At 37.7% G+C, this 15634-nt stretch overlaps 1 protein-coding gene and 1 gene segment (V, D, J or C); one reads left to right on the forward strand and one right to left on the reverse strand.

Moving 5' to 3' along the window:
- The first annotated feature begins 330 nt into the window (after positions 1–330).
- Positions 331–5837, forward strand: LOC137100496 (complement C1q-like protein 4). Its single transcript, XM_067478357.1, has 5 exons — positions 331–409; positions 496–558; positions 636–666; positions 833–1077; positions 3011–5837. The coding sequence occupies exons 1-5, from the start codon at positions 395–397 to the stop codon at positions 3320–3322; spliced, it is 666 nt and encodes a 221-aa protein (XP_067334458.1). The 5' UTR covers positions 331–394; the 3' UTR covers positions 3323–5837.
- Positions 5838–9165: 3328 nt separating this feature from the next.
- Positions 9166–13041, reverse strand: LOC137100450 (T-cell receptor beta-1 chain C region-like). The segment is given in 5 exon segments: positions 9166–9427; positions 9983–10089; positions 10181–10204; positions 10309–10656; positions 12564–13041. Coding segments are annotated over 5 exon segments (546 nt in total).
- Between the last annotated feature and the right edge of the window lie 2593 nt (positions 13042–15634).

The following is a 15634-nucleotide window of genomic DNA, read 5'->3' on the forward strand; positions in this document are numbered from 1 at the left end:
TGAATACTTTTCAAAATGGCGAATCATTCAAATGTTTGACCTTTCTCATTATGGTTTGTTGGTTATCGATTTAAGGCCAAAATTTACACTTACATTTAAAATGCAGTAAAATTGTGCAAAAAATAAAAATGTTAAAGCTTTCTGCAATTGTGTTACTCCTGTTTCCTTTACAAACCGCAAATGTCCCACATTCTCCCATTGCCTTCAGCTAATGTATGTGTGTGTGTGTGTGTGTGTGTGTGTGTGTGTGTGTGTGTGGTGGGCATATGGTGGGGGTCAGTCAAACAGATTTTGTAACAAAGCAACAGAAAGTGGACTTTGCCTGCTGGGCAGAGAGACACTTTAACAGAAGCCTGGCAGAGTGTGTACACAGTATTCAGCTCACAGCAGGACAATGAGTTGCACTAAGGTACTGGTCTGTCTGTCAACCTGTCCATGGACGTGAATTTGTCAGAAGTGTACATCTTTCTAATTTATGTTATGTCTCTGTCTCAGATATGTTCTGTCATTGGTGTGTTATGTGTGAGCAGTTGGGTTCGAGCAGATTTAGCTGCACGGGTAAGTGACTGGTGGCCGTTCACACTTAAACCTCAAACTCTGTTAATGATATCGCATAACCTCACCTGTCTCCACAGATCCCTCGTCAGACATCAGCCAAACAACAGGGTAGGTAGTGCAGGTGTGTGTGTGTGTGTGTGTGAGAGAGAGATAACACTATGATTATGTCATGCATGGATTTACGCTCATGCTGTGTGTGTGTGTACATTTTACTAAAAATGCCTCCAAGTAAATTTTACTTACATTTTATTATGGACACGAATATGTGTCCCAGGGGGTGCTGTTCTTTTTTTCGTTGCCCACCAGGGTCAGCTGAGAGACATCCTGTTCGACCCAATCATTTTTAACCAGGTGCTGGTGAACCAGGGCTCTGCCTACAACAATAACAATGGTGTGTTCACGGCACCGGTCGCCGGTATCTATCAGTTTGTGTTTGCAGCCCAGCTCTGCCGTGGAGACCACTCCAATGTTTGGAGCTTCATGGTCAACGGGGAACGGAGGATGTCCTGCCATGCTCAGGTACAGTATTCAATTCAAGACAACAAATCAACAGACAGTGAGTAATAACTACACTTAACTAGTGTAGAAATGAAATGAAAAACAACTTGACCAAATTATTGTGGTATTGAAAAACTCTGGAGGTTTTTACGATAAACCCAAAAAGCCTAAAAACTAAACTAAATCCACACCCCCAACCTTTTATTGACTGATCTGTAGCCTAATTCCTTACCTCAATTGAGTTTTGTTGATTAGTTTGGGGAATTCACATACGTTATATACAGTCTACCAGGTGACTGTGGCGCTGGAAGGTGGAGCGGTCGTTCACCAATCCCGCAGTTGTTGGTTCTATGTTAAAGTGTCCTTGAGCAAGACACTCAACCCCAACTTAGTTGCTCCCGGTGAGCGTTGGCCAGCTACATAGCATCTCCCCCATTGATGTGTGAGTGTCTGTGAGATTGTGACTGTGAATGGGTGAATAAGAAGCAGTGGAAAGTGCTTTGAGCACCAATAGGTAGAGAAGCACTATATGAGTGCAGACCATTACCTACACTGCGGGGGGTAGCAGTGGCTCTGTTGGTACAGTGGCTGCCCCACTTTAACCGACCACATGCCCAAGTGTCTCTGGGCAAGACACTGAATCCCCAGCAGCACATTCCCATCTCCAGCCCAGTAGAAATTAGTAGAGTGTGTTAACCCTGGAATCATAGGAATCATAGGATAAACTGAAAGGACAAAATGATTTATAGAATAAGAAATAAAACATATAGGCTATGCTGTGAATGTCTGAATACTATAATCATTGTGGACTTTCTGGGTTTGTTCACCCTTGTAACTCAGATGAAGATCTGACCAAAGAACCTTTTATGGATATTGCAAATGCAGATCGTTTTTTGGTTCACTTACTCTCTTGTCATTGTAGATCAATGCAGACCAGACCACACTAAACAACAAACTAAACCTGATGAGAAAACCAGACTAAATTTAGATCAACTACAGTGGACAAGAGAAAAGTAACTGCTGTAACTGATCATCACCATCTTCATGATAGTTGAGCTAACTTGTGACACATGGTTGAATGATTCCATAAAAAGACAGTTGGTGTCAAGATTATAAAACACTAACTAAAACAAGACACTGATAATCTTAGAAAACCTTAGTTCATCCTCTGCCTTGAAATGTGAACTGAACTTACTTGTTACTTACTCGTTGAGTTTTTTTAAATGCAAAACAAAGTTAAACTGAAACAAAATTCACTTAACTCAAGATTATATATTGACACAACTAACCACTTGATCAGTCAATAGATATATTTTCTTTAATTTTACATATTAGAGTTTAAAGAGTTCATGTCATAACCTCATGTTGACATGAAGACAGCTGTTAAATCCATTTTGTTTTAAAATCTGTGAAAATTCAACATTTAAGACCTTTGTTAAGTTAGTAAAAAGGTGCCTCCAGGTAAAACCAATGTTCATCATGGTTATCATAATTTTATTATATTTAAAAGAAACAATAGAATATACACATGCAGAGAGTCTACATCATAAATGTTTTTTATAAACTACAAAAAATAACTGAACAATTTTTACCCTCAAATAATGCTGATAGTTGTGTTTCTTCAAAAATGTAATTTAACAAGATGATTGATCTCTCAGCAAGTTCATTCATAAAAGGTCCTCGTTTCAAGTTCAAAGACTTGAAGTCAGTCTAATATTTCTAAGTTCTCGAGTTTGTTGAAAATGAAAACAAGACATGTTGAATGAACTTGAAATGAATAAACCTACATTCCATTATACATTTATTTAAACTAACTAGAAAAGTTAATTCCACCAAATTCCTGTTTGATGTTTGAGATTGCAGAATAATTTAAACCAAAAAACTAAATGTAATTGAACAAGTCCATACAGGGCCAAGGCAGCAAGACTCATCACCATCCTTCACTCCTGTCCAGCTGTCTGGTGGTGACACAAACCTCAACACCTGTTACTTTATGGTGGAACTGCAGAAAGACGATCGGGTGTGGGTGAAACAAAATGTGGGAGGGTGTGCCTGGGCCAGCACCACCTCTAATACCATCACCTTCTCTGGCGTCATGCTGGCAAGTGAGGGCATGTCCACGCTGGAAGGGAAGTATGGCTCCGGCAGCTCTTGTCCAATGCCTACTATGGAGAAGAACAGGACACCAGTATCTGGCTGTGCAGGCTGGAGTGTGTCTTTGTCCATCTGGGTCTCTCTGCTGCTACGCTATCTCATCACCGTTTAATTATGCATAAGTCTAGTCTGTGTGTAAGTTACACGTTAGCTCTGCAGGTAGAGAGAAAGGCCTTTTGTGTCCACACATCTTACATTCTCATGCATTGTTTTTTGCTGCACATAGGAGAATTAGTGGACTATTTGCATTGTTTGCATGTATAAAAAAAAACGATCTGGATTTTCCTGTATAAATACAAGACACTGGATTTACTATGTCGACATTGTTTTTAAATCAATGTATGAATTCAAATTGAAGTGTAAAACAGAGCAGTGTAAACAGAGCTCCACTCCATTTATTAAAGAGCTTAATTTCAAGTTTCACCCCTGACAAAACGCATCATTACAGGATTTGAAGTAATTGTTATTGTTCAGCCAGGGTCATAAATCAATGTGCCAATGCATGTCAAACACTTAATTAGAGCTCAGTAACAACAGGCTAATGTTGGGGTAATATTTTAAAAATAAAAATGTAATGGGGGTAATTTATTTTAGAAAAAGTAACAAGGTTAAGATGTTGATAATAAAAATGTATCTATGAATGTATTGTGTATAAAAATGAGTATTATCATGGTGAGGTGGCCTCAACTCTGGAAAGATTTACAGTAGCAGAGAAGATCAGACAGGCTCCTTCTGTTTTGACTTTTACATTTCAGCAATTATTTACCCTTTGGTTGAAATGTTTAATGTCATTTGTTTTATGTTTTTTTTAATCTTTTATTCTATTATTTGCCTTAAATGTGTTTTTAAGTATATTCTACTGTTTATTATTTTATGTTTCTATAACACTTTGAAACTTGTGGAAACCAAACACCTTGAGCTACAGAAATTACCCTGAGACACTTTTCTAAGTGAGAACCAAGAAACAGCTTTAAAATACACAGCTACTTGTTTCTACTGAAACTGTAGTGTAGAATCGATGACTGCAAGTTCAGCTCTGTTTACAATATTTGCAATGAATACAATTCATTTAATTTTCTCTTTTTCAACAAACAAAGCAGTCAAGAAGAATCATTTTCACACCATCAAATAACTTAGAAAATCAAAACAATCCATCTGTTCTGGGGTTAATGAGCTATCTAGCAACCATAGCTTCCCTTCTTTGGAGCTGTTATGTTGTCTATGTGTATATATAGGAAATTAAGTCGAAACAGGTTCTTTACTGAGATAACAGGCAGATTTACCACTTTATGTGCTTTTTATATTACATTAGCTATTATATTCCTTTAACTATTACTGTTTTTTTAAAAAAAATAACTTTTTCATTATCTACACTGTTTCTGGAGATGCATCTCTCTGATGAAAGTATTTAGTACACAAACATCAGTCTCCTGAATATTCTATTGCAAACTCTTAAATGTTTATAATATTTCTTAAGATTTCTTTAACATGTAATATATCAGTTATCATACTTGTGTTGCCCGGGTTATTCTCACCTTTTGGTTCAATATAACTAATCAGTTTTTAATTCTTAGCTTAATGTGATGTAATGTGTAATGAAGCTTTTTGTGGATGTTTGTTACAAACGTTGTCAAGATCAGTGGTGAATGACAGTCCAGCAAGTGGAGACTGGTAATAATGTCCCTTTGTCTTGGGCTGGGATGTGCTGAGAACCGGAGCACACAATATAAAACTGACAGGTTTTACTAAACACAGGCTGTGATGTACACTCCCTGTTCTATCTAATGCAATCCGATACAGTAGCTCTGCCATGAATTCTATTTCTACAATTTTATAATTTCTCTTTCAATTTGAATAGGGTGGACAAAACATTAGAAGCATCTATAACATAATGCACTCTGGTACGAATCCACCAGCCACCATGACCTCAATAATAAACAGAGAGTAGAATTATCACCTTTCTTACAGTTAGAATTCATGGCAGAGCTGCTATAGAATAGAATTGGATTGCATTAGATTGATCAGGTGTACCTAATAAAGTGGCAATTGATTGTATGTATGACTGTTACCAGTGTAATCATAAAGTTATTAGGACAATTTTATTAGTCAAAATTGTCAACTATATGAAGCTTCATAAATAGCTACATTTTTATGTTTGCCTTCAGCTTCAATAGAATATCAAGGCTGGATAATGGTTTTGTAGGCCAACGTGGAAATTAGCATCTTTCTGGTTCCTTTAACCAAAAACCCGGTGGGCTTTTTTTCATTGGGGATTGGAGTTATTATGAAAATAACCTCTGTGGTACAGAGAGTCTACAGATACTTAAAGATTTTGTGCACTGTTAATTCATTGCATTTATTACACATAATTTATTTAATCTATTACACATTACGTTTTTCTAATGTTTTTATTCATCATATCATGCTCTCAACATTTTTCATTTACTGTACATTTTATTTTTAATCTTTTACTTGTGTGCATGAGTCCAACAGTCTAATAGTTTCACACTTTTAGGTCTAATGCCCTGGTTGAATGTGCTTTGTTGTCGACTTCTATATTTTTATATACTGCTGTTTTATGGAAATTATTATTACTGCTGTGACTCAATAAAAATGTGTTAATACAATTTTTATTGATTGATTGTTTAGCAACATAATTTTCACCAAAAAAAAAAAAACCTCCACTTTTATGATTGTTAGAACTTAAAACAATCACCAATATGGTCAAAACCTTGATTTCAACATTAAATGAAAAACTAGGCCTTTTGTTATTGGGCAACTAGCAGCAGGTTTGCATGTGAACTGTGCCAAACAAAGCTTTGATGAGGAGCTTCTATTAGTAATGTTACGCTCGAAGCAGAATACTCAGCACAGTTTTGAGCTTTTGAAAAAAAAAAAAAAAAAAATCAATGTCAGCATGAAAACATCTTGTATTCATTGTTTATTTCGTCAAAGACAAACCACAGTCATTCAATAATCAAACTATTTTCTTGTAAAACAACAGAAAACATTTCAATAACATCCACTCTAACAGCGCATGTGCACTGCCAAAAGTACCGATACCTGCTTAAGGGACCATAGTATCACTGTGTTTGATTGGCCAGCAAACTCACCTGACCTTGACCCCATAGAGACTCAATGGGGTATTGTCACAAGTAAAATGAGAGACGCAGCCCTAACAATGCAGATGAGCTGAAGGCCACTAGCAAAGCAACCTGGGATTCCACCTCAGCAGGGCCACAGGCTGATCACCTCCATGCTGCAGTGCACTGATGCAATCATTCATGCAAAAGTAGCCCTGACTAAGGATTGAGTACAGTATTTCATCAACATGTTTTATTGGTCTTATGTAATATTCTAATTTTCTGAGATGCTGAATTTTGGGCTTTCATTAGTATTATTTTTCATTAATATAAGACTTTCACATTTTGAAATGATTTACTCAAATAAATGAACTCTGATGACCTCAGTCTGCCATCCTTCTTGAGGAGCAGTATTTACTGGACTGCTCCAATCACTGTCTGAAGGCTCAATCACCCCAATTTCTCTTAGCATGTCCAGTTCCTCCTTTAGTACAGGTAACAGCTTATCTGGGACCAGTACATCAGCTCTCTCAAAGGAATGGGACTCAAAGAGATGTGATGTCACCTCTGTTCTCCCAGCTATGACAGAACAGAGCCAGCTCTCCTTAATCTGAGAGAAAACACACAGATTATATCTAGACAATGATGCCATGCTGTTCTGCTGACTGTGCAGTTGTCTCTGCCTCCCTCCATACTTTACATTAAGTACCAGTAATTCAGTCATTAAGTTTGATATATGCCCGCTATTCAGAGACCAATGAGAATGGCTGTATGGTAGTGGGGAGTAGAAGACTGTGTTGGAGGGTTTCATGTTGCTCTGTGAATGGACTGCTGTCAGACGGCTCTGTTTGTGTCCCATCATGTTAAATTTGGTAGTTTGAAAAACATTTAGGAGCAAGGAAAAAACCATGTGCATACAAGGTCCCGGAACCTCATGAAAAACTGATTACATTTACTGCACTTTTTTAGAGACTTGTCAATCAGTCAGATTTGAGAGGAACACAAGGAAGTGAACAATGTCAACATTAATATGCAATAAAGTCTCTGGCCCTGGCTATATGTTGTAGTGTCTCCGGGCAAGACACTGAACCCCTAACAGCCCATTCCCCTCCCCAGCTGTGCAGTGCCGGTCCAAGCCCGCTAGAAATTGGGGAGGGTTGCGTCAGGAAGGGCATCCGGCATAAAAAGTGTGCCAAACCCTGACCCTGAACTCACGGGATAAGCTGAAAGGACAAACAAAAAAATAAAATAAAATAAAGGAGTTGATGATAATCAGATCCACCTTTATTCAAAACCCTGACAGTGTCGCAGGGACTTCAGCCACTAGGGGACAGTACAGTGTAATGTGATGCTACTTTGGGAGTCTCACAGCATGCACTGGTCTGAGTGGTGGTGAAGCAAAGCTTTTGTCTTCTTTCTGCAACCTTTTGCAACAACCCACTAATAATAACAATATAATTTTTCACATGGTAGTTGTTCTTAGAAACTCCAGGTCAAAAGATAAAAACTGACTGCAACAAGTGAAAAATGGCAAAAACAATCAAAAAGGATCAAACTTTGTTTAAAAGTTTATTCAACTTTTTCAATAACTAAAGTCAGTTAGTAATATGTTCTATAGCAAGAACCCTCATGGAGCCTCTGCACGGTTTGTACCACAGTCAGATAGAAGAAGTGGCTGATATCAAAACATCCTACCAGTGGCTGGACAAAGCTGGACAGAAGGACAGCACAGAGGGACTAATCCTAGCAGCAGAAGGAGCAGCAGTCTGTTCACTGGAGGCCGCGTTCTACCATACCAGGCAGTAATCCAGGTGCAGGCTGTGCAAAGATGACAGCGGGGCGCAAGATGCTAAAACTAACGCTAACACTAAAGTAAAATAGTGGCTTACAGACATTTTTTTCGTGTTGTGTTGTCCCTAACATTTGCAGATACAATGTGGGGTATGGAATTCATTTTGTCAACTATCTATATTAAAGTAAAATTATCAAAAGACTAGTTATTGGTTTGCTCTGCCTGGTTATGGAGATACACTTGTGTAATTGCAAGAAAAGTCCTTTTGCACTGTTAAAGCTTCATGTTCAGACTGCTGCAGCAGGTCAACAGCTGTTCAAACTGTGCCGTCAGTTGACACAGAGGCAGCTGTTTGTTGCAGACTTGTGTTGTGAGGGGGGGTTGGTGCACAGATGCATAGGTGTTTTGCGAAGTTGTGGTGATGCGGAGTTAGTCCTCTGTTGTCTCTCAGCACAACCTGCAACTTGCTCTGTGACCACATCCTCTCCTCTGCCGTCGCTCTTAATGCCTCTACAGGCTTTCAAGCCCCAGTTTGTTCCACAGACGCATCACCATTACCACCTTCTGTACTGAGATGAGAAGTCATTTCCTGTGATGCCTGTGGTTGGCTCACAATTGAACATTCAACCCAGAGGAGTGTGCTGTAGTTTTACTCACAAACAACACTTTTATCAGTCATGAGATAGTTACCAAATATGCAAAGTGGATCTATTTCCACTGAAATTGTTTGAAAAATCTACAGCAATAGATTTGATTTGCTGATTGAAAGTCTTTATCACTCAAATGATAAGGTTTTCTCAGGGTTTAGTGCAGTGAATGGAAAAAAGAAGTAAAAAAAAAAAAGACTTCTGAGAACACCAACAAATAAGCAAGACGGTAAAAATACCTCCACTAAATCTGTAATACAATGGAGGATGAGATGTGTGGGAGGTGACCTTTTGTCTAAACGTCTATGGAAACAGAAAAAAGTTGCAGAACCTGTTGTGTTAGTTTACAGTAAAATAGTGTATCCAAAGTTTTGCAGACAGCACTGTCTTGAATTCAACAATGTAAAAAAAAAAAAATGACATCACAAACTGCTTGTGAAATAGTTTTAATTAACGAGAAAACAGTTCAAAAGTACTTCCATAAACCGACAGCATCATTAAATGAATCAACAACAATTGGCTACAACACTCTTGACATGCTTTAAACTCAACCACGTTCCTCTACATTAAGCAGGATTAATAACTCAAAGCAAATGCACTTCAACAAATGTACTTTTGATATTTATTTACTGAAACCAGGGAAGTCACCTCCATACAGCTCAGTTTCCAGTTCAGCCTTGTTTCCCTGATGAACACTGTGCAGCAGACAGAGAAGAACACAATTTTAGTAAATTGTTGACAATTGCTGTTTTGTATTATTTTTTTTTAAGTGTCTGATTAATTCCCTACATTTCTTTACAATAAAGTCACAACATCACTCTTAGTCTGATCTGTTACAACACTATGATGAACGGATCGATTAATGATCATTAATATAGTAAATCTAGGTACCACTTCGCAAACCTTGTTTAAGACATTGTCCTTAGTAATAAATTTGCTAATCTTTTAACAAACTTGGGCTTGTTAGAATGATTTTGGTCTGATCAATTACTCTTTCATACTTTGGACAGCATGATTGTAACACTGGTATTTAACAATATACTATTTAGATTTACTGAAGATTTATCATAAAACCTTGACACTAATTTTTGAACCCCTTGTAATTCTTGGGAAAACAGGATTATGTTATTTGCATAAAATTATAAATATCCAGAAATGTGCATGTTAACAAGTGAAAAAAACTCTGTTTACCACTTAAACTATTTCTGCTGTCCAGAAAAATCTACATAGGATGATAATGTTGGACAAACCTGAAGCCTCCACACTAGAAACACCACAAATACTCCGTAAATGCTGCTCTTGATGATCATAAAAATGTAGGACAGTTTGGCAGAGTGTGTGATCCTCAAATATTTCTCTGAAAAGGATTGAAAAAATGTCACTGTGATAAAGGATTCCTTAGTCTTGTTGCACTGAACTTGACATTTTCACACAAAACGATTGTTTACCTCTTATGGCATCAGCCCCTGGGCCTAACAGGGAAAGAATACAGCAGAAATGGGTTTTTATCAGTGCAGTCATTACATTCACACAGTAAAAATGTGTTTAGGTTCTTTGAATTTGCAACTGAACATACCTTCAATACCTTGGACCTGACCTGACCTGTACACGGTCTCAGTCCCATTAAACAAACCCACTTTGCAGCTAAAAATCGTCCCAGGTGTGAACCACTGTCTGAGAGGGACAATCAGCCTGCTGGTGATGCGGTAATGTTGATTTTCGCTCTGGGCAGCGTTGTCGGTCGCCACTCCCTCTGTGACATCTACTCCATCGATCTGCCAGGTCACACTGACATGGTCTGGGTAGAAGCCAGAGGCCACACACACCAAGGTCTTCTTATTTGTCTTGTCTTTTTTGTTTCGACACTCATTTGGTGAAGGTTGAAACACTTTCACCTGTGGCAGCTCTACGGTACGATTTGGTTCTGCAAAGACCAAGGAAATGAAATCGTTAGAACAGTTTGATGTTCGAGCTTATCTGCTTCCTTGGCAAGAATTAGAGAAGAAGATTGATACCACACATGCACAGTAAATATGAAGATGGTTCCAAAGGACAAATAGCTGAGCTCAGCACACAGAATAGAAAAAGATGCCAAAGATGTCAAAGATGCTTGTTGCACTGTTGTAACATTTTGTTGGATTTAGAATCATATTGATCATACAAATGAACATGAGAATATCTGATGCTTGTCATGAATCTAAACATTTTCCCTGAATAAATACACACAAACTTCTTTAAGTAAGCACATCATACTTAGACAAGCAGGGCAGGGAAGATGAGGGCGTCTCTTTCTTATGTCAAACATACAATAAATTCCACACACAAGCATCATTCTAACATGGAACTACAGTGGCTGAATCAAACGTGTATTGTTTTATCACATAATTACACATAATCTAAACATGTCTCCTTAACACTTTCAGAGCAAACTGTACCATTCAAACCTTTTCAATCACTTAAACGTTTGCTATATTTAACTATATTTTACGTTTTTAAACGTCAGACTATTTGAATTCGCCTACAAAGATATAGAGCAACATACTGTAGCCTAACACCAAGTTGCAAAGACATGAACTCATATTTTCCTGCACCAACACACTTTACAAAGCACATTTGCTTTGGAGTTGCTCACTTGTAAAATAAAAATGCACATGTAATCTGTAGTTGGTCACTCTGACACATTGCTATTGTAAAGAAAACGACAATAGTGAATTTTCTATTGTTCGTTTTAGAAAATAAATAAATAATACTGGTGTCATCAAATTCAGCTTTTACAGCAAACAATTTGTCAACTTTTTGGAACCTTCCAGAAGAACAACCATGTCAAGTTGACAAGGTTGTCCTTCTGGAAGGTTCTACTTTTGTCAACAATTTGTCAACGAGATATATATATATATATATATATATATATATATATATATATATATATATATATATATATATATATATATATATATATATATTTTTTTTTTTTTTTTTTTTTTTTTTTTTTCTGGCATACTAGAGAACAGAGCAGTGCAGCTTAAATCATGCCTTGTAAATATTAAAGTGACTAACTTGGATTTATATCTCATGTAATATTACATAAACTGTCTGACTTACAATTTTCTTTATTTTAAAAGTCACACGTTGTCTCAGATTCTAAGTTTGGTTCCAGTCCCATTGTAGACCTCTGACTGAAAACTCACATACGCTCACAATGAGAGCAGTAATCTGGGCAGAAAGCCAAGTCTTTTAATGCTGTAGCAGTTTATGAGACAGCGGGTTAAGACTGACCACTGATCCCTAAACAAAACTAATTTGTTCTCTTTTCGCTTTTAATTTCCTGCTGTTTCCTGGAACAAAATAAAATCAAATAAATAAATAAAAAAACACTGGAAATATTGTTCATTGTCACATACTGTATTAAACAGATATGAAAGATGCTCAGCTTGATGTGATGTTGCAGATTTTCTTACCTAAAACCGTCAGTCTAGTTCCAGCTCCAAAATGAGCCTCAGTGAATGAGCACAGAGGTATTGAACTGTGACAAAAACCCTTCTTAGTCCTTTTTTAACTCCTCTTTTCAATTTATCCACCTTGTCTCCATTTGACATACGCCAACTTTCAATGTACTCTACTGTTGAATGCAGTCACTCTCTGATACAAATCGTCTTACATTAAGATCAACAATGACACTGAAGCATTATTATGATAGTTTGGTAGCAGTGAAGCATTTATCTCCGTTTGTCACAGGTCTGACTAACTTTACAGTTGGTATATTAACTGATTTAAAACAAACTACAGTTGTACCACACGTTTTGTGAATTTTATGAATTTTAAGTTTCTTACCTTGTTCCCTGACCAAACTGAGCTTCGTAACCACTGGTACCATAGTGAACCTAAACAGTGCTCAAATCAGCCTAAAGGTGCAGCTTTAATGCTTTGTTTGTTACTCATTCAAACATCGAGTATTTTGTTTTACAAAGACAAATTTACACGTCTTACTCACCGAGAACAGTCAGTTTGTGCTCGTGCCAAAATAGACTTCAGACTACAGTGCACAAGCTTGATTTAAAAAAGTACTGAGGCCAATTACACATAAAGGCCCAGGTGTGGACAGATGTGTTTAGTAGGACTGAGCAAGCATCTTCTCTCCACCAAGGACCTTGTGCTTTTCCAAATTGGCTCTGAGAGGCTAAAAGAATTTTCCAACATTTTATGTTGAACTAATATAATAATATCTAAAATGATCACTCTAGTTTTATGCCTAGGTCAGAACATATCAAAATCAAACTTTTCGTGACGGATTGAAGTTGTCAAAGCTCCGACTTACCCAGAACAGTTAGTTTAGTTCAACTTCCAAAATAAGCTTCAGCTCCAGTGTCACACTGAATCCATCCTCTACCAAAAAAGTAGTCAAAGTTGCCATAACTGGCACTTGGACACAGGCTAATTATCCATGAGTGTTGTATTTTTAGAATAGGAAATGCTCTTTGTAAAGTCCTGAGATTGACGCTTTTTTTTTTTTAAAGCCAACGAATAAAACCAATCTAGAGATTGGTTTGAATTTCATATTTCTCCAGAAACATTTCCTTACGTTATTTTAGTTCTCCTACAGTGCCAGAAGACTGGTGCATCCTGTACTTTTCAAAAAACAGGTCATTTTCTTTTTGCCAGGGGTCCTGAGCGACTTGTAGAGCTCCACAAACAGAGGGGGTTTTTGTACAGCAGCTCTGTTGGATTGTATCACCGTGGCCCCGTGTCACCACAGTGGAAAAGCACTACACAAAAACCCAGTTTCTCTTTGCTTCTGCTTTCCCCCACCCAACTTCTCTATATCTCAGGCTCCATCTTTCCCCCTTCTGCGTGTGAGAGCAGCTGTGCCGGTCGGCTGAGTTGAGCTCCATGTTGTCAGACTGCTGCTATTTCTGTCACAGCTAAGAAAAGAAGCACAAGGGGGGAAAAAGCAAAGTTGGTATCTTTATAGTAGAGGAAGTGACGTGTTCCATGGTCACACCTCATTATCACACCCAGTTGTAAATGACATAACCTTCACTGAGCAATGAGATGGGTTATAAAAAAAATGTAACACATTTTTGTAATTTTGATGAAAACTGATGTGTACATGCCTTTTCTGACTTGCTTTTTGTTAAGAGTGATAATAAGGGGGGTTAAATCAGCCAATTTCCTAACTTAGTTCTAAAATGGGAAAGACAGTTATGCGTTAAATCATTTTCTAAAAAATTACAAAACAAACAAACAAAACAAAAATGCTTCTATTCCAAATTTTTAGTGCATGTTTTTATTATATGCTTTTACAGCCATATTTGTACAGAACTACTCCAATAAGTGACATCTTTCAAATTCCATTTATTTATAAGCAAACACAAAACACAATACAGATGTCTTCTATTTAAATTAAAATATGAGCCACAGTATTTATGTAATACCATATGTAGCCTGCAGAGGTCAGTGCATGATCAAATCTTAAACTTGTTATTTCCTTCCTAATGAAAAAAAAAAAAACACTAATTCATCTACTGAGGGAGCAAAAACAGGTAAAGAAGAGAGACAAAAAATAATATGAAAAAAATGTACAGCAGTCTGGGTGGGCAGAAAAACATACTTTATCTATTATAGCACCTGTGTACTTATCTAACAGATCTGTGTTGTGGTGCTGCAGAAGCATCAGTACACTGTGAAAGAAGAAGTTTGGTTACTTAATAAAGTTCAGGTCTAACAGCACTATGAAACATAATGGCAACTGAATTACACGAAAATCCAATTTCTAGAAAATTTGGGAGGTTTTATAAAATGTAAATTAAAGAAAATCATAGATCCATTCCAAAATAGATCTAATTCTTTATTTGGGACAGGTTTTCATCAAGGATGTCTCTGTACATTGCTGCATTCATCTTTCCCTCCATCCTGACTAGTCTCCCAGTTCCTGCCACTGAAAAACATCCCCACAGCATGATGCTGCCACCACACTGCTTTACTGCAGGGATGGTAATGGCCAGGTGGTGAGCGGTGCCTGGTTTCCTCCAGATATAACACTTGCATTGTCGCCAAAGGCCTGACTGGTGGAGTAAATGGTAAATGTTCTGCACTTATATAGCACTTTTCTACCTATTGGCACTCAAAGCACTTTACACTGCTTCTTATTCACCCATTCACACTCACAATCCCACACACACTCATTCATACACCAATAGGGGTATGAGTGTGCTGCTATGCAGCTGGCCAACACTCACCAGGAGCAACTAAATTGGTCAGTGTCTTGCTCAAGGACACTTTGACATGTGACCCGAGGAGCCGGGGATTGAACCAACAACTGTGAGATTGGTGGACAACCACTCTACCTTCCTGCGCCACAGTGCTGCAGGGATGGCTGTTCTTCTGGAAGGTTCTCCTCTCTCAAAAATAAAACGCTGGAGCTCTTCCAGAGTGACCATTGGGTTCTTGGTCACCTCCCTGACTAAGGCCCTTTTCTCTCAATCTCTCAGCACCTCTGAAAACCACTAAACAAAGTTGACTGCTGCCTCCACAAATATGAGTTAAAATTCTACTGTGCAAAGAAATGACCATATAAATATAAGACCCACAGATGTTGCCACCTCCTTTGGGCCTGTGCTCATTCAAAATGGACCGATGAGTCAATTTTGAGAAATTCTCTTCTTGGAAATCTTGGAAATATTAAACAGGAGTTGGACCATCTCACTTGTTATTAGTGTTCACTTCAAAAACCAATATCTGTGATGCTGTGTGCTTTAGAGGAACCCACATCTGTGAACGCACCATTTATTGCACCAAATGACATCTGTTCAACTAGAATCAAAACCTGAGTATACAGTTACACTGTTAAATAAAATGTACATTAGATGGCAAACAGTGGTGTGTGACAACTGAAACCCCACTTT

Source organism: Channa argus, chromosome 15 (genome assembly GCF_033026475.1).
Source record: "Channa argus isolate prfri chromosome 15, Channa argus male v1.0, whole genome shotgun sequence".
NCBI classification, from domain to species: Eukaryota; Metazoa; Chordata; class Actinopteri; order Anabantiformes; family Channidae; genus Channa; species Channa argus.